This window comes from Littorina saxatilis, linkage group LG13, assembly GCF_037325665.1.
Source record: "Littorina saxatilis isolate snail1 linkage group LG13, US_GU_Lsax_2.0, whole genome shotgun sequence".
Classification (NCBI taxonomy): domain Eukaryota; kingdom Metazoa; phylum Mollusca; class Gastropoda; order Littorinimorpha; family Littorinidae; genus Littorina; species Littorina saxatilis.
Genome location: NC_090257.1, coordinates 5171248 through 5193528, shown reverse-complemented (window position 1 = coordinate 5193528; position 22281 = coordinate 5171248). Strand labels below are relative to the sequence as shown.

The following is a 22281-nucleotide window of genomic DNA, read 5'->3' as shown; positions in this document are numbered from 1 at the left end:
ACACTAGTCACCACAATGATTATGGATTCAATGCATTTATTCTTTTGCTTACCCGATGAAAACCATTAGAAAGGGAAAACAATATATTTAACAACAAATACTTTTCAAGCTCACGAGCAAATACATTACAACTATTGGAAAGTCAACAATCATTTGAAATTATAAATTTTTTCATAACTTAATTGGACCTTTAACTTCAGACCATTGCATTTATGAAAACTGTAAAAATTCATTTTTTCATTCACAACTTCGACATTGAACTCGGTAACATCGCATATGAACAAACAGTACAACGTAAGTCCACATGTGTAAGTTATTTAGTATGGACAGAACATAATACTAGCTGCTTTCACTGTACATCTTGTTTAGCAGCAGCTGACTGGGAGGAGTATGATTCCTGTAGCAGGGTGCAGATTTCCTGTTGTTCTGCCTGCAAGCGTTGTAAACTGGCTTGGACACTATCCTCTTCCCCCACAAACATGGACCTGTGAACAATTAGTCCATCTAAAGCACAGACGTCATCCAAACTGTATCACAGCAAAGTGGACTGCATCAAAGGAACAATCCTGGAAAATTACTTCTCGGCTACAATTCCCAACTAACATGCAGGAGTAAAATCACGTTGACACATAATAATTTCTTGAATAAAGACAAATAGCACTGGAACCCCCACCGTGTTTCACCAAGCCAACAATTCTTGTTTGATACAATAACAATGTACATGTACAAACTTTCAAGAATTAAGCCACACTTACAAGAATGAACAACGATCGAGATTCTGTCAGAATAGTGACAAGTGTCACAAGTGGGCGTGTGTGTGTGTGTGTCTCTCTTCTCTCTCTCTCTCTCTCTCTCTCTCTCTCTCTCTCTCTCTCTCTCTCTCTCTCTCTCTCTCTCTCTCTCACTCTCTCACACACACACAACACTATTTACCAAATAGCCAGACGAGTTTGGTGCGACACCTGGTGGACCAGCGACTGTTCTGGGGGAGTGAGCTGCAGGCTGTCCATGGTGTTGACTATACAGGTCACCTCCTCGCTGTCACTTTTCACTGTCGCATATCGCGGGCATACCATAATTTAATAAACTGTCAAGACCACTCATTTCACACATAGTAACACGACGTAAACAGTGTTCTTGCCGGTAATGCCAAGGGTCACAAATACATGACACAACGTAAACAGTGTTCTTGCCGGTAATGCCCAGGGTCACAAATACATGCCACGACGTAAACAGTGTTCTTGCCGGTAATGCCCAGGGTTACAAATACATGACACGACGTAAACAGTGTTCTTGCCGGTAATGCCCAGGGTCACAAATACATGACACAACGTAAACAGTGTTCTTGCCGGTAATGCCCAGGGTCACAAATACATGACACGACGTAAACAGTGTTCTTGCCGGTAATGCCCAGGGTCACAAATACACGACACGACCCAAACAGTGTTTTTGTGATGCCCACGGCACGGTCTTGAATTTTTGTAATTCTATCTAAAAAGAACGCTTTCATGGCAACGCTGCAAGTAATTAGGACTGCCGTTTGTGATGCGTACTTTACACACATTAACATGTGTACTTCACACACGCATGCGCGCACCCGCACGCATGCACACACACGTAAACGCACGCACACACATAGACGCACGCCCTTTTCCTCCCGTCTGATTATCATCGCAGCCGTCGTAATTACCTGATGACTCGTTTTGTTGAATCCTGTCACAGATCTCCTCAATCCTCTTTTGCAGGGCGTCTGGTTTCTACCAACATGACATGGAACATACCCACGTACAACCTCCGCATTTTATGCATCTAGTATCTTCGTGTCGCCGGATGGCCGCCAACACGGAGGTGAGTTACTCCGCACAATCTGATCTAGCATCTCTCCCAGCCCCGATCCTTCGAAAATCATTGTTTGGGGTAAAGCATAAGACTCCATTTTATCTTATGATTGCTCATTTTCTTTAGTGTAAGTGGCCTACATGCTTACAGGATTATATTTCATTCTTTGTTTCAATTTTGTTGTGCGATCAGTGTAAATAGCCATTTGGAGACGTAATTAAGTACAAATGACAAAAAGAAAAGAACTTTCACGAATAAGAATTCAATCAACAATTATTCATGCACACTCTTACCGAATTATAGCGTTGAAAGTTTATTAGTTTGAACACTAAGTCCGAATTAATATGTGCAGTCTGAAATTAGCAGGCTGCGCGCACAACGACTGGTAGGCTGCGCGCACGATTACAGGTCGGCTGCACGCCAGATGACACCTTTACTGCGTTTTCAAGAGGATTAACTAGGATTACCTAAGCTTGCGTGGGTTTTGACCACAGGGACATGTGTTGCGAGTGTTGGCATATGACCACTAATGTTGAAAAATACTCTAGTGGTCCAGTTTGATGGTCCAGGGAGATGTGTTGGGAGTGTTGGTGAAGGACAACGAATGTTGAAATCACAGGTGGCAGTATCGATGAGGAAAAGGGGGGGGGGGGGGGGTAGTGGACACTTTACTACTATCATACCAAGGTATCTCACTGAATCCTTAGCGGAAACAACAACACTTTTGGTTTCAGCCATCCTGTCTCATATCCTGCTCAGATCACCAAATTAACGATTGGAATCGAACGGTCTCCAAATGGCTATTTACGCTGATCACACAACAAAATTGAAACAAATATAATCCTGTAAGCATGTAGGCCACTTACACTAAAGAAAATGAGCAATCATAAGATAAAATGGAGTCTTATGCTTTACCCCAAACAATTATTTTCGAAGGATCGGGGCTGGGAGAGATGCTAGATCAGATTGTGCGGAGTAACTCACCTCCGTGTTGGCGGCCATCCGGCGACACGAAGCTGCAGCCTACCCGTCCGGCGCCGGCCTAGTGCATGCAGTCACGGTATACGGTGTGGTATTGCACATATCACAAGCGTTGAACTTAAAAAAAATTAAACACCAGAAAATATGAACACTAAAACAGCTCTATATTCCACCTCCAGTACAGAAAACATCAGTATATTTGTTCTGTTTCTCAGGCTCTTTCACACACACACACACACACACACACACACACACACACACACACACACACACACACACACACACACACAGAGGAAGACACAACAGCTGCCGGAAAACAAGGACAATCAAAATCATCCCACATCTACTGACGACCAGTTCTGAATAATATATAAGCCCTTGCCAATATCCCGCCCTTTCCCACACCTGCTTGGCAACATACTCGCCCTCAGACACTGATGCTGAATACAGTGGTCTCCCCTTTAAGTTTTCCATTTTAAGACAGCCTTGTATTTGAAAACCCTGGTGTCCAGATATTCTGTCACAATAATGTTTGTGGATTGACTTCCATTTAAAGACCTCCTGCCTCTAAAGCCTTATTTTCTCACAGTTCACTGTATTCACAATTTTTCTCGTGCAATACCAGAGTATCTACCAACTCAGCAACGGCACATGTACTCACGTAGAATTTCCTAGCCTTGATCAGTTTGTCGGACAACGCTGACATCTTGTCTTGAAATCCTTCTCTACAAGAAAAACAAACAAACAACATGGACAGAAATCCACAAACATGTCTGAAACCTAACGATTAATGTATATATTGACTTTTGCAAGACCTTTATATTTATTAACTTTTTTAAAATGACCGGGTCACTAACATTCTAATCAAATATATTCAAGTCATTTCAAAACTATTCACGACTTTCTGACCGGCTTGACATTGTAGTGGGATCAAGTTGGCGTCTGCATCATTTGTCCAATCAGAAACAATAAAAACCCTCCAAGCCGGGCCCTCTACCGGTCAAGGTTTCTGTCAACTGCTGAAATGGCGCAAAACACTTTGTGCAAAAGTGGAAAGAAGAAGAGAGCGTTGTTTAATAACCAAAGGGGATTGCGACCGTGCACTCTAGCATAGCCTGTTAACATGTGGAACTTGAACGACACGTCCCCCTACCGTTGGAACAACTATTAAACACTTAACAGCTAAGCTGTTCCAGAATTTTTTTTTTTTTTTTTTTTTTTTTTTTTTTTTTGCTTAATTAACGTCCAGCCGACCACGAAGGGCCATATCAGGGCGGTGCTGCTTTGACATATAACGTGCGCCACACACAAGACAGAAGTCGCAGCACAGGCTTCATGTCTCATCCAGTCACATTATTCTGACACCGGACCAACGAGTCCTAGCACTAACCCCATAATGCCAGACGCCAGGCGGAGCAGCCACTAGATTGCCAATTTTAAAGTCTTAGGTATGACCCGGCCGGGGTTTGAACCCACGACCTCCCGATCACGGGGCGGACGCCTTACCACTAGGCCAACCGTGCCGGTCAGCTGTTCCAGAATAATTATGCTGGTTGAACCGAACCTCTGATCAATCAAAAAAGAATCTATCCAATGTATGATCAGAAGGCAATAACATATTGGCCGACCACACCCATCCCGTCAATCACCTGTTTCAAACCGGCCCTGCCTTCTGGCGGGAGGCGTTTTCGCGGTATAAGAGCACTTGCCGATTTAAGAATAGCTACTATCCAAGTGCTGTCAAGACTTCCTCTCCCGCAAAACAAATCTCATAAATCTCGTTTTCCCCTGGTTCCCGTTCTTATGTCCAATATGCGACTTGTGAGTTTAATCATGGGAGCTTGGCATGTAAACGGGTTTTTATGTATGCCTTCCATTTAACCTTTCAGGTATCGAGGGTTAAGGATTTCTTTTAGGACACCTGTTTGAGCCAGAGCATATTATAATATACAGCATGACTTCCCTTCTTTGTCTCTGTTAATCTGGGGAGAAAATATCCAGCGATATTTCTCCGTAGGCCTAAAGTTCGGCCATGACCTAGGCAAAATAACTTGCGCAGCCGCAGAAACAAGAAAATGGAAATCTTATGAAGCCGTCATCAACACGAACACAATGATTGCAGAAGCAAACTCGATGTACCTACACGACCGAGACACAAGACTGATTATTTCACAGCTGCAAAGGGTAAGCTTACTCACGTCAGGTCTTCACTGACAAGCTAGGAACAGACGGAAAATTCCAAACAAAAGTAAATGACGTCAAAGTCTCCTTCGCTTTGCGTGTAACTTTGTCATGACGTCTTTTTGTGACGACAGTATACGCGACAATGTGTTCGCTTCCGGTGTCATTTTATACTGAAAAGCAACTCAAAAGAAGGAGCTAAGCCTGTGTCTTGAAACAGCTGAAACACTCTTTTGGATTGCCGTTTCAATGTTAACCAAAAAGTTAAAGAAAAAAACAAGGTTCAGTTGCGAACTGACAGCGGATTGAGCATTTATTCCTGTTGATGAAGGTACGATTGAAGCTTTATTCTCTCCGTCAACCAACAAGACTAGATTTGTAGCAGACGAAAAACAAAGTGTGCGTTTTTCCTGTCTTGTGAAGGCGATTATGTCGTTATAAGTTATCTGTACGTTGTAATGACATTTCAAAACAAAATTTAGCTTTGATGCGTCACGGGATAATAAGCTTATACGTTTTCATCCATGGAATTGTTTTTTTCGTCTCGGCAGGGTGAATGAATTCATGATGTCTTTTCCGGAACTGGACAAAACTGGCCTTGCCAAGACTGAAACAAAATATAGTTCTACAACTTCTAGGCTTGGGTTGATTGCCCATGGTGAATTTCCAATGATTTGTTTCCACATCCCATGACAAATTCTCTTTACTTTGGTCATGCCATATATACGTTACAGCTCCGTCCATCCATGGTATCGCGTGATATTTTGTCTTGACGGGGTGAAAGAATATAATGACGTCACTCTCGGCAGAGCCTCGAGTGACGTCATCATATTCATTGACCCAGTCTCGACAAAATATCAGGCGATACCATGGATGGACGGAGCTGTAACTTATACATGTATAATACTCATGTGCGTGTGTGTGTAATCATTTTAATTGTTATATTTGTGGTAATCAGATATACTGTACAATTGTGACCATGGCAAGAGAGTGAGAATGAGTGCCAGAGTATTAAGGTGCCAGACGGTGCCAGATTCCGAACGTGCGTGTGTGTAATTATGATACGATATTTTAAGTTATTGAAACATCCCAGTGCACTAAGGGATTTATAGAGCAAATCGAGAAAATGCATTATTGAACGAAGCGCATATATTGTTGTTGCCTTGAAATAATAATTCGGAAACCATTCATTTACTGAACTGATGCAGTCGTATTTCAGTGTAATCTAGTCTGCTACGTATATATTCCAAATGCTGATCTAGTTCAGTGGTACGTTATCGGAATAACACTTGTGTTTTCTCTTAGCTGCTGGGAATTGTATACTAACTCATCATTTGGTAATGTGGATAATAAGCTACGGCATAATTATGAGAAGATTCTTAGCAAGTCGAAACTGAAAAATAGACACAGCGGGTTCTATTTTTAGATCAGTGGCAACTGTGGCACAGGCACATGCAATCTGTCAGAAAAAACCCACTTCTGCTTTAATTGAGAAGCAGGAAATTTATGGTATTTTGGTATTGTGGAGAATATAAGCTACATGTCATTAATTAATTCTGAGGATGAGAGCACAGTCTCGCTCAGGCAAAGGGCGGAAGAATACGCTCTGTGGAAAAGTTAGCGCACTCCAAGAGTGCGCTAACAGTTTTAGCGCATCGCCATTAGCCAATCAACTGATCCACATCAGTCATGTGACACCAGTACTTACTGACAATATGCGTTATCTGTGATACTGATCAAACGTGATATATTTTGGTGGTAATTATGTTGGTTTTTCAGTGTTGTCAGGATTCGATCCTAATTCTTATTGTGGTCATATAGATTTTATTTAGAGTTTTATGTTTCTTGGCAAAATGGTGCTTTGTAAGGTTAGGTATCGGTCTCCAAGTTTCGCTCAGCTAGTCAAGTTACATGCGACATGAACTGGGGCTCGAATTGGTTTTTCTTTATGACAGCTCGGCCTCTAATTGGTTCTATATTGCCTGATCCTCCTCTGGAAAAAAAATACCATTAATTTTGTCCCGCACCATCATCGCCGGCCTCCTAATCGGCAGTGGTTGTTCCTGCTTTGTCATAAACTGAACTCATTTATGGCTAAAGCCGAAATGTATTTATGCCTTTTCCATGTATACAGGGAATACATCCAGGTGGATTCCATGTGAAAAAAAACCCTATATCTCTCAATATCGCGCCAAATATCGTCAACCCATCCGTACTTCCCTAGCCGTTACTTCCCCTTCCAAAATAGTGGTTCGACAGGATAATCTTTTTGAAATCATGAATACGTGTGCGGCATTCAGCCTGTGCAAACATGATTCGGCAAAAAACACTGATATTCTGAACAGATTTATTATAGGAAACACCATCCAACCTCCCTGTAATGTTATGACGTCATTGAAAACCGTGTTCTATTGTCAAAATGCAAGAACCCTGACGTAAGAGGTTGCTGGGGGATTCTGTAAGAATCATGGCGGAATAAAAAGCACACTAACCCTCCATGCCTGTGTCTGCTTCATTTATACCAGTTTGTTTATATGCATGTGACCGTCCAAGACGACGAGAACATACATTTAGATACCAGAATCAAGTCAATAGCTGCATTATGTCCAGAGATAATAGCAAATGTAGATTGTCAAGTGGCGGCCATTTTGAAATCCAATATGGCGGACATATAGAGAGAATTTCAAGTGGCCAAATATCTGAAAATGTTCACAACATATTAATTAATGTACATTTGTGCCAAATGTGGTGCGTGTATAACAAAATGCACAATTCTTTTGAACATTAGGGCTAAGCCGCCAAACTAAACATTTTGATTATCATGAAAAAGTCAAAAACGTAAGACATTTCTTCCATGTCATTAGCTATACGCTTTTATATTGCCATTCTGATAAAGGTGTGGAATTCCGAGTCAGCCATCATTGAATGCATCCATAAACCAAGCACTGATCTTGAATCACTAGTCCCGAAGCTAGAAGCAGCATTTATGAACAAAATGCATAACATAATCACTGATTAACATCGGATAGTAAGTAAGTAACAAATCAAAAACTTTTTTCTTCAATTATGACAAAAGGTAGATTTTCCTTGCATCGAACTATGACACACCTGACTACCGAAATTGCACAGCATCCAGTGGCACTCCTTTATGAAATATACAAGTACACTTTTATGTGACATGCATTTCTTCCCTCAAACAAGAATTCATGAAAACATCAATCAGTTTAACATCCATGCTAATTTAACAACCTTTCTTTCTTTATTTGGTGTTTAACGTCGTTTTCAACCACGAAGGTTATATCGCGACGGGGAGATGGGATAGAGCCACTTGTTAATTGTTTCTTGTTCACAAAAGCACTAATCAAAAAATTGCTCCAGGGGCTTGCAACGTAGTACAATATATTACCTTACTGGGAGAATGCAAGTTTCCAGTACAAAGGACTTAACATTTCTTACATACTGCTTGTCTAAAATCTTTACAAACATTGACTATATTCTATACAAGAAACAAGGGTAAAAGGAGAAACAGAATCCGTTAGTCGCCTCTTACGATATGCTGGGGATCGGGAGCATCGGGTAAATTCTTCCCCCTAACCCGCGGGGGGATTTAACAACCAATATCATTCAGAATAACATTTTCTCCAGGTTATGACAGACTGCAACCTCTTGGAGTTTGCGTGTCCCACCAAGCTACCCAGCAAAACGTGAGCAAGATGCAGAACCACATCCAGGCAGAGCTTGTGTCCCACTTGAAAGACGGCCGCAGATTTCGCCTGGTTGGTGACAATGAGGACTTCAGGGTTGATGTCAGTCACCAACGCTTGTCCACCACCAAAGATGCCAAGCATGCAACAGAGCACTGGTTTGCATCTGCTGCAATTGTGCAAGGGGTGAATTTTGACCACCTGAGCGATGTAAAACAAAAAGAAGACCTCATCAGTCTTCCGACAACGTCATTCCTTCCACAGTCAGATGACTGGGATGGCATCAAAAAAGAGTTTGTTGTCCTCATAATTTCACAAATGACTGGTCAATGCAACATGCACGCCTGCTGTACCCAACCTTGATAAAAAAAAATTAAAAAAATAGTTGTCCCTCTTGCAGTCCTGCCTAAAAATGAGCAGACGTATTCAGAGGTAGTTGACGTTCTCGACTACTACGAGTCATTTTAATTTTTGGAAGAACTAAATGCAGAGGCTGGCCTACCCCAACAACATTCGACAAAAGTTCACATCGGTGCCGATCAGCTGACACGAGAAAGATTTTCCGGGGCCAAGAGACAGATGCACTGCCGAAACTCCAGCAAAGCGGTTTGAACACCTGCACCCCATTACTTTTGAACTTTTCCATTTACAGATGAAGCTACTGTCAACATTCTACAAGATCTTGTACAACGACAAAAGTCTGGAGACAGGCACACTCGGGGCAGAAAAGGTACGTCTGTGTCGTACAAAGGCAGATGACAAGGATGTCACCACTCACTTCAATGATTGTAGTGAGTTGGCTGTTTTCCTTGTCAACGCCTACATTGTGGAAGCTGCTTGCGAGCATTTTGAAGTAGACAGCACCGACAAAATTCTTCCTGCACGATTTTTTGACAAACCCTTGAAATCTCTGTCTTCTCAAGAGAAAATGGACTGGATGCATGCCAATGTTGGCAATCTTGTGGACACTTTGGTTTGGCCACAGACAAGGAAGCATGTGAACGACACTGAAGCAACATCAAACACAACAGAAGTTGTTGTGAACATGCCAGATGGATCAACAAAAACAGCCATCACACAGCCACCATCACAGAAGCAGTCGTCTGAAGCTCAGCATGATGATTCCTTCATATATGGTCAAAATGTCCTGGAACTCGGCCATGTGTACACATATTTTGCAGCTTCAGTGAAAACTCCGAACAGAAACAGCATGCTGAGACTTCTGAAGTATGCCATGCTGATTCTGAAAGGTGACAACAACAGTTCAAAGTGCAGCCTTGAAGTTTTGCGCTTTCCATCAACAGTGGCACACGTATGCAATACACCTACTCAATAAAGAAGTACAGGTGAAGTGGACACGATGTGAAATGTGTGTGTGTGTGTGTGTGTGTGAGTGTGTGTATGTGTGTGTGTGTGTGTGTGTGTGTTTGTTTGTTTGCTTAACGCCCAGCCGACCACGAAGGGCCATATCAGGGCGGTGCTGCTTTGACATATAACGTGCGCCACACACAAGACAGAAGTCGCAGCACAGGCTTCATGTCTCACCCAGTCACATTATTCTGACACCGGACCAACCAGTCCTAGCACTAACCCCATAATGCCAGACGCCAGGCGGAGCAGCCACTAGATTGCCAATTTTTAAGTCTTAGGTATGACCCGGCCGGGGTTCGAACCCACGACCTCCCGATCACGGGGCGGACGCATCACCACTAGGCCAACCGTGCCGGTTGTGTGTGTGTGTATCACATTTAAATAAGTAGTTTATATATAAAATAAAAAAAATAAAAAATTTTAACAGCATATATAAACGAACACTTACTTCTTGGACCCGATCTTTCAACGGATAATCCGACTCGAGATCGATCGGTGGATAAGACACGATTCCGATTCCAGTACCTAATCATCACGTCTGCCTATGACCTTGTCACGCAGAAGATGCTTGATAGCGACTCATCAATTGAAAGCTTCGTGGTTTAACGCGCAAGGTGAAGCGAGATTGAGATATTATGGTGTCACCTTGCGACGTTCTCTTTCAAGCATGTTAAAACTTCAGCCTCGACCCAAGAGTGGTTTTTTTTCAATTATCTTCGGGTCTCTATCTCTCCCTGTCTCCCTCTGTGTGCGCTACATGCTGCAAGGTGGAGCAGATGCTTTTCGCAGATCATATCCCGGTCTTCAATACATGTACAGAGAAGGGAGCTCAAAGAGAAGCCCTCTGCTATGATGCTCTGCTTCCGAGTATGCAAGGGACACAACGGGTTGCGTGCAACATGAAGTACAACACAGCGTTTGAAAACCATACACCTCAGAGAAGAAACTACCCGAAATCCGCACCAAAACTCGGGTGACATTGCTACCTACTCCAGACATAGAGATGGCTGACATGCAACCATTGCAAACTTCGTATCAAAGGACATTTCCACCACAATAGCTTCCACTGCCACCGTCTCAGTATCACCACCACTGTCAGTTCCACCTTATCACCGGTGGAAAGAATACGAACATGATATGAGGCATACCCCTGCGATGTACCGCACTCCTCAATACACGCGCTACAACTCATACGCTGATCCCTGTCTTTTGGGGCAAAAACCTGTGAATCAACATGCACCAAGGTCGAAATTTAATTGCAACTCTTGTTTGAAAAAAATGTTAATCACGGCCAATCTTCTGAAAGAACGGATTTCTTGATTATTAACGTTATATTGACAGAACCTAAAATTCATTGATTTCAATGCGGCTTTGAGTGAAGAATAAGGACTTCACCAGCGATGCAAAGATACCCCAATGGCAATCCCAAAAATTGACTTGTACAAGTCCAGTCTCTTATATTCTGGCGTCCATTGTCAACAACATTTTATACCCTTGTGAGATGTTTGATCAAGAATTGCATACCTGATCTAGCAGTTGCTCATGTTTGTGATTGATTGATTGATTTTGCTTGTCCTTTCAACCCCGGAGGGTCATGCAGGACCGATTCATATAATATCGAGCGTCCATCAAGGAACAACTATTAAACACACACATCTATATCACATATATTTTGTTTTAGAATGTTTAATGAAGTTAATCATGACATAAACGTACATGCTGCAAGTTAGTTCGGCATATAGTATTTTATTCAGTAACCATGCTTGGTTTGTCTGCGAGCCGCCCGACATGAAGAAGGAGCAAGAAGTCAGAAGTAACCTTGATCATAGGATACGTTGTTAATAACAAGTATTACCTTTGATCCAGGGGTTCGAGCGTCTAGGATCTACTGGACTAAGGGTAAGCTGTTAAGCTACGCCACCAGTGTGTTCTACCCAGCGAGGAGCAAGAGGAGCACATCTACTTCCTGTCATCATCACCAAGTGACATCTTCACCAAGTGACATCATCACCAAGTGACATCATCACCAAGTGACATCTTCACCAAGTTCGTCACTGCCGCCGTCATCGTGTGAATCATGTCTTCCCATCAGGACATTCAGACTTTGTGACTAACCTGCTTATTCAAGATAAGCTCAGCTCGATATAAAGCCAGACTGTCAATGCAAGGATAATTAAATATGAACTCGAGTTCGTTAGATATTAAATAGAAATGGTTTGTTAAAGAATCCGGGAACATTACCTAACCAATAAAGTATTCATCAATCTAAATTGTCAGTGTTTACGAAGTGATTTGAAGCATGACTATTATGGAGTGTTGAATAGAATTTTTGGTGTGTTTTTAGATATTGTAATATCTAAAACACAGGGTTAACAAGGGGAACTGCAACACTGGACACTGTTGCTATGCAAGTCCGCTTGCCTGTTGAGAAACTTGTGAAGTCTTTCTTTCTTTATTTGGTGTTTAACGTCGTTTTCAACCACGAAGGTTATATCGCGACGATCTTGTGAAGTGCCACAAGCTGCTCACTGCAAGTTTGTGTAAGAACAGTTGATAATTGGTACTTTAAATTTTGCTTGCGAGGCGGTAGTGCCAGGTAGATCTTTTTTCAGGCGACTCATAAACTTAATCATTGGAGTCTCCAAGCCGACACACTATGTTCGTTTCACCGCTGATATGATGCAAGGGCAGACTTACTCACATGGCAAACGTTTTTGAAGTTCTTCAATGGCATGTCTGTCATGCTACCAGAACGATGGTTGATATCGTCTAACATTGAGTTGTTCACAGATGCAGCAGGAAATTGAGGTTACGGTGCCATCTTGGGGAATCAATGGTTCTGTGGAAAGTGGAACGAAGAATGGGAAGAACAAAACATTGCTTTGCTTGAGTTCCATGCGATCATGCTGGCTGTGAAAACATGGGCTACTCCCGTGGCTAATCAATGCATGTTACTACACAGATAACATTGCTTTGGTTTCAGTCATTTACCAACAAACATCAAGAGACAGGAAACTAATACACCGATTAACAGTTCCGCGGCCATTTTAGATTCGCACATACGCACATCTTTTTCTACGAGCACTTTTGCTTCTTCTTCCTCTTCCGTTTTCCTCTTTTTGAGAAAATGCGCATCCGCAGATCGTTTTTTCGATAGTTTTTTCTTCTTCTTCCTGTTCCGGTTGATTTGAGAAAGCGTAGATTCAGTCGGCAGAAAGTGCCATTTTGTAGTCTTCCAGCCCTGAAGTTGCGTTTGAGTGTTCGAAGAAAGAGTGTAAAGATTCTGAGGATTACATCGGGCACACAAACACGCGATTTTCCATTTTTCCCCCGTTGATTTGAACGCGTGCGCAGATCGTTTTTTGCGAGTATGTTTGTACGTCTTCCTCTTCCGCTTTCCTTCTTCGTTTCATGTAAACGCCGAAACTGTTAACTGGTGTATGCATATCTTGAGATCACTGGTGCTGACCTGTTTGCAGCATAACATAACATTCTGTTCCAAGCACGCCACATTCCTGGGAAGGCACACAAGCTCGCTGATCTCTTGTCTCGTCTTCAGGTGCACACATTTCTGCATTTAGGAACCTACGCTAACAAGATGGCACGAGCTTCCATACACCAGTTAACAGTTTCGGCACTTACATGGTACAAAGAAGGAAAACTCACGTGATACCCAAAGCGATTCTGGTTGGACGAGAAATTTCGACGAGCAACCGCTGCATCGTCTGCTCAACGTGACGTGATGGAAGCAACTGAATGGAACGGGACGGTGTGTTTTCCTCTACGTTATAACACAAACCTCACGTTACATCCAAATTAGCGATGGCGTTAACATGCTGTGTTATTGGTTGCAGTAATGGGAGTAACCGACTTAAAAAATGGTGGTCGGAAGATTGCAAAATTCATTACGTGCCTCGACGGTCGTTAGTGTGTGGTTGCGAACCACCATTCAGGTGGGCATTTGTTATCGCCTGTGTGTCGTGTTTTGACAAACTTTTAGTACGACTGATGTGAGCCGAATTTATTGGGGAAAGTTCAATGAATGCAAAAAGGTATGCCAAATAGTAGTGTGTCATGTTTCCTTTGCGTTGGGTTGTGGTGAAGTACACAGCGGTTATCTGTTTGCGAGTTGCCTGGAACACGGTTTTTTAATAACATCTCTCGATCTTCACATATTTTGTCATGTGAATAAGAACAGAACAAGTTCGTCAAACATATTTCTTATTTTATCTGCATTGAATGAATTTACAACGTTCTTCATAATTGTTTATTCATAAAGACTACTTGTACTGAAGAAAATATTTCCCCCTTTCAACGGGTGGAGTAGTGCGCCGGAGTAGTGTCCCTTGCGTAGAGACGTGGGCGAATTAGACGATCTGCGCATGCGGTGAAATCAACCGGAAAAGGAAAAAGACATAAACATGCCGAAAAACAATATGCGCATCACCCCGAAAAGGAAATAGGTCGAATCTGCTCGCGATAAAAGAAATGCGTATGTGCGAGATCTAAAATGGCCGCGGAACTGTTAACTGGTGTATTCAAATTAGCTTAGGCAACGAAGGTTCGATGACGTCATCCAATAGTCACATGACGTCACAGAAGGAAATGTTCACAGGCTGAACGTAGCCCATTTTAGCTCGACTTACATTGACAGAGAGTCTTGAAGAGAATGATAATAACAAAGTCATTAACAGAGTGCAGACCTCAATGGTCGTAAGAACGCACAATTTATTGTTTTCTGATGGTTATAACCGGAAATTGCTTTGGATCATGGGGCAGACAACTCCCGTAAACCTTTCAAGGCTTACTTCCCTTCTTTGTTGCCGTTAGTTTCATGGCTGAGGAACAGCTGTTACTTTTCGTTTTTGTAATATTTAGGGTTTGCTTTACGTGCAAAATAATGAAGTATGAAGAGCAGATGACAGAAGAGCACCTAATATCTTACGTGTATGTCTTATAATTTGGTTTGCTGAACGTGCTTCGATTGCTGCATGTGAACGTAAGTAACGTTGCATGAAAGGAAAACAGGCCAAGGCTAGTACTCGTCATAATCCCTATCGCGGCAAAAATAATAGGCAGTGCGTCGTCTGTGCCGCTGAAACTGCGCAGGTATATTCTGCCCATTAGGGTGTCCGTAGGCTTTGCGCATATGCGTAAAGCCGCTACGTTGTCGACAAGACCTCGGCCACTGAGCGTTGTTCTGCACTATACGTTCTTTGTTGAAAACAAGGCTGTCCTGTTTTTGCATTTAGGCAGCTGTATTTAGAAAGTAGAGGCTTTTACAGTGGAGGCTTAAAGGAAAAAAGTATATACTCACATGTACTTCTTACATTTTACTAACCACAAGAGATGTTCAGTCCGAAACCCATTTGCTGTGCGAGTTTGTTTTGTATGCTTTCAGGCAGGCCTTACCTCTGGAATAGCACGGTATCGTGGGTAAAGCAACACCCTTTTTGGAGTACTATCGCAGCAAGGCAAATGTGAACTTGGGACTTATGATGCACATGATGTAAAGAGATGTACTTTACGCAACCAGCTTTGGGACTTTCGCAGTCGTTGCGTCTATGTGACGTCAGTTTCCCCCTACATTTGGCGTCATCACAGCATTTTCCACGACCAGGGCAAATCCGGTGTTATGGCGCGATGTGACACCTAATGTGTTCAAGGAATGTTCCAACATTTTCAGGATTACATTGGTTCAGTAAAATGATGGTACAGTCGGACCCGCTTATAAGGAGCTCGGTTATAAGGAACCTCTTTTATGAGGAGAAAAAAAATCCCCGAATTACATTGTTCTTTGTTATGACTTACGAAAACTCGCTTAGAAGGAGCTCGCTTATACGATACCTCTCTTATTAGGAGTGAAAAATAGGCCCCAAACAGGCCCTGAGTCCGGTTATAAGGAGTGCCAATAGCACCGGCTTCAAAGTCTGGGAGACTTTCTCCGCCCACACCCATCACTCGGAGAGAAACCGATGATGGTCTTGGTCACCAATCTGTTCACCTCAACTGTTCTAGTGTGCTTGCAGCAGACCCAGCACAGCACAGATCCACTTCTGGAATCTTACGCTAAATGTGTCTCAAGACACACATTTTGTAGTCCTGGCATCCTGAAAGGCAGAGGCCCCAACCTACAGGTTTGCTTCCATACCAAAAACGCCTCCAGACACGGGAACTTGGGAGCAGAGGCAACAGCTCCGCTTGAACCTCAGAAACCAAATGTGCCTCCAGACACACAGATCCCTTAGACGGCCGAGGCTGTGGCCTCTAAGGTTCTCTTGTACCAAATCGCCTCCTGACTCTGCATCAGATTGCTTGCGCTGGCATCTGCTTACATAGACCCACATTAAGTCACCACCGAGTGGTAGACACAGACGACATTTGGTAGCAATGACTGCCAGCTTCACGGTAATGCGTACCCCTAGCGCGGCTCTGCTTGGTTGGGAATGTTCTGAGCAAAACACTATGAGGAGAAAATTTATCTCCGAAACTTATGCGGACATTTTGAAAGGGTGTCAAGTACCGTTTGAGCATGCAGGCTAAATTCTCAAACAGGCGTAATCCTTGGATTTCTGGAACTAAAATTATGAATAACCGGCCAATGTTCCTTTACTAGTTCCTTCCTAACGTAATACCGTTTGGTCGCTGGTTGCTACAGCCATTTTTCAGTTTATTGTTTATTGTTGTTATTCTCACAAGAAAGTGGCATTAAGCCAGTGACAGCAGGCCCTATTATTTTCCTTCCATTTCATTTCGATGATAAGCGTTGATCCTAGTGAGAAACAAGAAGGGCAAAGCCCATACGACTCACATGCTTGACCTTGACCTTTACATGACCTTCAGCTAAACCTAGCAATGACATCATACACTAAGAACTGCTTTACACATTTTTCCTACCAAAATACATGTGACCTTGACCCAAGGTCATCCAAGGTCATGCAACACAAAGCTGTTAATTCAAGACATAGGAAGTACAATGGTGCTTATTGGCTCTTTCTACCATGAGATATGGTCACTTTTAGTGGTTCACTACCTTATTTTGGTCACATTTCATAAGGGTCAAAGTGACCTTGACCTTGATCATATGTGACCAAATGTGTCTCATGATGAAAGCATAACATGTGCCCCACATAATTTTTAAATTTGAAACAGTTATCTTCCATAGTTCAGGGTCAAGGTCACTTCAAAATATGTATACAATCCAACTTTGAAGAGCTCCTGTGACCTTGACCTTGAAGCAAGGTAAACCAAACTGGTATCAAAAGATGGGGCTTACTTTGCCCTATATATCATATATAGGTGAGGTATTAAATCTCAAAAACTTCAGAGAAAATGGGAAAAATGTGAAAAATAGCTGTTTTTTAGACAACATTTATGGCCCCTGCGACCTTGACCTTGAAGCAAGGTCAAGATGCTATGTATGTTTTTTTGGGCCTTGTCATCATACACCATCTTGCCAAATTTGGTACTGATAGACTGAATAGTGTCCAAGAAATATCCAACGTTAAAGTTTTCCGGACGGACGGACGGACGGACGGACGCCGGGACGGACGGACGACTCGGGTGAGTACATAGACTCACTTTTGCTTCGCATGTGAGTCAAAAATGTGTGCGTTTTTTGTTTTTTGTTTTTAATAAAGGAATGTAATTTGAAGGTGAATATAGCCGCTTGAGTATTTTATCCTCGGACTGAATGTTGTTTCATTGTATGTGTATCAGTGACAGTGACAATTATGTTTGTTATGTGTTGTACATGTATGAATGGAGGTGTGGGTGTGGCTGCATTGATATGTAAGGTTTTGAAGGGGCCGTTATCGTGTTGTTTTTCAGTATCACTGTCTCAAGTTCCCTTTGACTCAATGGAGACCAGGGCTTGTCTTGTAGTGTGTGTTGTCCTGTTGTGTCACTGTGCTATGAACAAAACTTGTTTTTACCACCGCAACAAACTCATCGCTGGCGTTACATATACAGAGAGGAAGATTTTCTTCTTCTTGAGCGTTCAGGGGCCCCGCGGTCATTCCGCTAGACTCAGATGAGTTTTACTTGTGTGGCATTATTTACCTGCCACAAGGGCAGTCGCAAGCTGTCTTGTAAGTACTGTTATAGTGGTTTGAAAACCCAAAGAAGTTGAAGGGAGACAGAAATAAATTTTAAAAAATGGCCGAAAAAACTAAACAGAGAGGAACAAATTACTGTTGTTCCATAGACATGAGCCTAAAGGGGCATTGATTTTCAATCCGCTGTGCGAGAGAAAGAGAGAGCGAGAGAGAGAGAAGAAGAATTGCTAATACTGACACTGAAAATGCAGAAGCCCGCTTATAAGGTAGTTTGGTCCCCGAGCACTCCTTATAAGCAGGCCCGACAGTATATTCAGTTGCTGGCATGACATTACTTGAATTGGTTATTATGTATTTTGTCAAGATTTTTACCGGTAGAGTTTGGATGTTAACTGACTGTTGCATTGCAAACTCGGATAATTTAAAGTTGTAGTAATATTCGTATTCAGGATATCAGTTTGATTACACTTTCACTTTACATGGAATAATGCCATTCTGGTGTGGAAGTAATATTATTAAATGTTGTGTATATCAGGATGTCTTTTGATGCATTTCTTTCTCCTCTCTGTCCATTCATCCACACAAAATCTAGTTGCCTTCACAAGACATATCACACTAAAAGAGAAATTTGAACAAAGCAAACATTCAAACTAAATAAAACCATCTTCCTCCGTCGAACTGTAGTACATGTATGTTGATGGATGGATTTGGGAGGGCATACGAGAGTCAAAATGGCATGCCGTGTCCGTCCCTGTACTAAATTCAAATAAAATCGGTACTGAAAGACAAAATGATGTACTGCACGCGAAATGTAACACACAGAACGAGTTAAGAAGTTAGAACGTACTTACACATTTTTCAGCCCTTTGTCCTTCCTCTGCTGAATCACCTTGTTCAGGTCTTTGATCTTGTTGCTGTGAACCTGGTTCAACTGATGCAAGCTGTAATATGAAATATCGACATGAGTTCAGGGATCGCGGTACTGAAAGCGAATCGACAATCAGTCACAGCTACTGACTGATATTTTGTTTGACACATTTTTCAAGATATGAAATATATATGTTTGACATAGTGTGTACGGCTCTGGAGCGACAACAGTTTCTGGCTGTGTTTGCCAGAATTCGCACTCGACTTGAAACAGAAAATCCTGATCAGCACGATCATTCAAATTCCGACAGACGTTTAAAGTTGCAGGGATGTGTTATGGGCACAATCTACTTGTAACTCAGAGGTGCCTGTATACGTTCTTAATATATATATAGGGACTACTAGCTTTTATCACTGCATCGCAACCGAAGCATTACAGATGGATTGCAGGCAAGGTTCTACTTATTTCAGTTTTTCATATCAATTTTACCATAGTTCAAATCGACTGAGAGCCAGAATAATCTAACACCCTCAGGGTAGCAGTAGAGCTTTTAATAGTGTTCATAATCATTTTCTTACCCGTCCATCTGCTGCTGTGTTTGCTGTACCTTTTGCACTGCAACCTTCTGCATCTCTGAAACATGCATAAGTTTAAAGAAAAAGTGGTTTGGCAATTTTTTTAAAATAATCTGGGCTCCCCACGGACGTTCAACCTGGGGGGTCCCTGGATCCAAAACTTAAATATGTAGGAGTTCCAACGGTGGAACTTAAGAGGGTCCCGAAAGACAAGGAGGTTCATGTTCTTGCTTGTGCATTCCTTGCCGACCCCCCCCCCCCCCCCCCCCCCCCCCCGAGCGCTCATGTCAAATAATTAGACTTTTTGAAACTTGCATCGGTACAATTCTGGCAGAGCGTTTTCTGACAACAGTAGACATGCATGATAACGGATATGTAGTGCGTCCCGGGACCCGCTCCTTTCAGTTTTAGTGCGTCGTGCGACCCCCTCCATGAATTTCTAGTACGTGTTTTCGGCTTTTAGTGCGTATATGACGCAGGGACGCGCAGTTTTGGGAGCCCTGCATAATACAGCAATCAGAACAAAATAATTATGCATGAAAACCGCTTGTTTCTTATTGTTGGGGAGAGGTATGAGACCTCGACAGATTTTTGACTCTGTCCCACTCACCTGTTAACTTTTGGTACATTTCTTTCACCTGCGTCAGCTTCGTGTTGCCTTGAAAGAAAAGAAAAACAAGGGTAATACTAAAACTTGTGTTATTATGTTTTGTTTGACACAGTACACGATCACTGAATCAGGAATTGGAAATAAGGACGAGGGTATTTTATTTCAAAACAAGGTAAAAGTTTTAGATATCAGACACAGGAAATGCCTGGAATACGTCCTGGGGTAATGTTTATCAACTTATGCATGGTAAGAAAGTCAGTTTAGGCCACACACAAAAAATAGTCTGTTTACGGTATCCCGACCGACCCTATTTTTTCGCGCGACCCTAGACTTTTTTTTGGCATTTGGGAAAAAATTAAAAAAATTAAAATAAAAAAAATAAAAGTCTTTGTTTTTTGGCAAAATAACTTAAAAATGTTTTTTTGGAGAAAAAAAAATCCCGACCTACCGACCCTATTTTTTGGGGGGCCTATGTTACCGTAAACAGACTTTTTGGGGGGGCCTTACATGATCATCGGATGTCTATTGATGAGCGTAAAATCAGTAAATTCCAATCAAGGATGGGATAGCATTTTCTTAACTTTAAGATCATAGCCACCCACGGAGGTGGTATTTCCAAGTTGCTGCAGGTAAATCAAGTATGAAGTTTTCTATGTCTCAAAGGAATGCACTTCATTACTTTAGATCTCTTTTAACTATGGCACGGAGTCTGCAAAGAATCCTTACAATGGTCGACTCTTCTCTCGAGTGCATGTGCTCGTGACTTCCTTTCATTGAGTTTCAGCTCCAGACATTGCTTTTCTGCAAAAGAAAAGTAAAGTTATTATGCAAGAAAAAAAGGAAGGCATTTATATAATCACAATGTATGGCAATAAAATCTCGTTATTTGTCTCCTGCAAACCCCACATGCCTGGTAGAGTATGTTTTTCCAGACAGCAGCTGGTTTACAGACAACAGACTGACATCTATCTACTGCACACAAAAAGCGAAAAAGAAGGTTGTTTCCTTACTGTAAAAAAAAAATACATGTAGAGGGATAACCGAACAACAGTGTCCCAAATGAACTCGCCCCGTCAACAGTCTGCTATAAAGCAGTAACTTCTCTTGAATGTAAAACGTTCACAGCTCGGCATTATCGATTTCACAGTCAAAATTCTCGCCGGTTTTCCTGTTAGGTTCACGGATGTCTGTTTCAACATTGCAAATGCAACGGTTCTGTGCTTCTGCAAAGTTTAGTTCTTTGCAGCAGCTTCCTTAAATTAGACACTGTTCTTGAACATTACTGACGCAGGGGTATTATTTAATTTGCTTATTTACAATGAAAGAAAGCTACTAATAATAACTTATTAAATATGCTGCATATCTGCCGATGTGTGCAAAATCAATTTCAAGGGTGGCAAAACGCATCAGCATGCATCTCTCTCTCGTCTGTTTATCAAGCATCTTTGAAAAAAAGAACAATGTTCACACGGCAGTTCACAGTTTTGTCAGACTAATCAAGAAATAAAGGTAAAACAGCATCGCCGGTCTTCTTGATAAGTTACACACCTATGTAGCACAACTCGTCACCAAAAATTGCAACGGAATTCTACAGAAGAAGAGTGATGTCCCTTGGTGTTTATCCATGCTTTTCTCAGTTTCGCGCCAAGATCAAGTGCTGCAGAACTTCGAAACTGGAACCTACAACGCTCAAGTTCAGTTTACCCTAAGCTGCACATTTCGACTAACCACAACTACGTACAAATAAGTATCATTAATTACCATTTTGAAGTTCTTTCAAGCTGTGAAGAAGGGAATCAATTCGGATTCCTGAAACAGACGTCATTTCATACGACCGGTTTAAACTAGATGGCGCTGAAAGTTGTGTAGGGGCAATAACTCGATAAGCTTTGCTCCGATTGAATTTGTCTCCCGTGAAACCTTTGGTTTTGCTTTCCTTCTCGGCTTCTGCTTGGCAGAGATATTGTAGGATCATTGATTCTATATGTACCTGGTGAGTGGTGTCCGGTCGTCTTGACTGAGAGTGAGAGCTTATCTGACAAGTTTCTTATCTACAAAAAAGATTGCGTCTGAAATAATCTGAAAGAGGTATGCG

At 42.1% G+C, this 22281-nt stretch overlaps 1 protein-coding gene and 1 pseudogene across 1 annotated transcript; one reads left to right on the top strand and one right to left on the bottom strand.

Annotated features, from left to right (window-relative positions):
* Positions 1–19: 19 nt before the first annotated feature.
* Positions 20–21764, bottom strand: LOC138945955 (uncharacterized). The gene is made up of 9 exons (XM_070317494.1): positions 21735–21764; positions 20913–20987; positions 20187–20234; positions 19580–19634; positions 18985–19074; positions 3482–3545; positions 1691–1757; positions 934–1051; positions 20–485 (listed from the first exon to the last, which is right to left on the bottom strand). The coding sequence occupies exons 3-9, from the start codon at positions 20203–20205 to the stop codon at positions 350–352; spliced, it is 549 nt and encodes a 182-aa protein (XP_070173595.1). The 5' UTR covers positions 20206–20234; positions 20913–20987; positions 21735–21764; the 3' UTR covers positions 20–349.
* Positions 8068–10041, top strand: LOC138946113 (uncharacterized; annotated as a pseudogene).
* Positions 21765–22281: the final 517 nt, after the last annotated feature.

Excerpts from the sequence above, each read along its gene's own strand:
- LOC138945955 (XM_070317494.1), bottom strand. Across the intron at positions 3,546-18,984 it reads GACAAAGGGCTGAAAAATGT|AGAAGGATTTCAAGACAAGA; the intron begins GTAAGTACGTTC and ends TTTTTCTTGTAG. Across the intron at positions 486-933 it reads CAAACTCGTCTGGCTATTTG|GTCCATGTTTGTGGGGGAAG; the intron begins GTAAATAGTGTT and ends AATTGTTCACAG.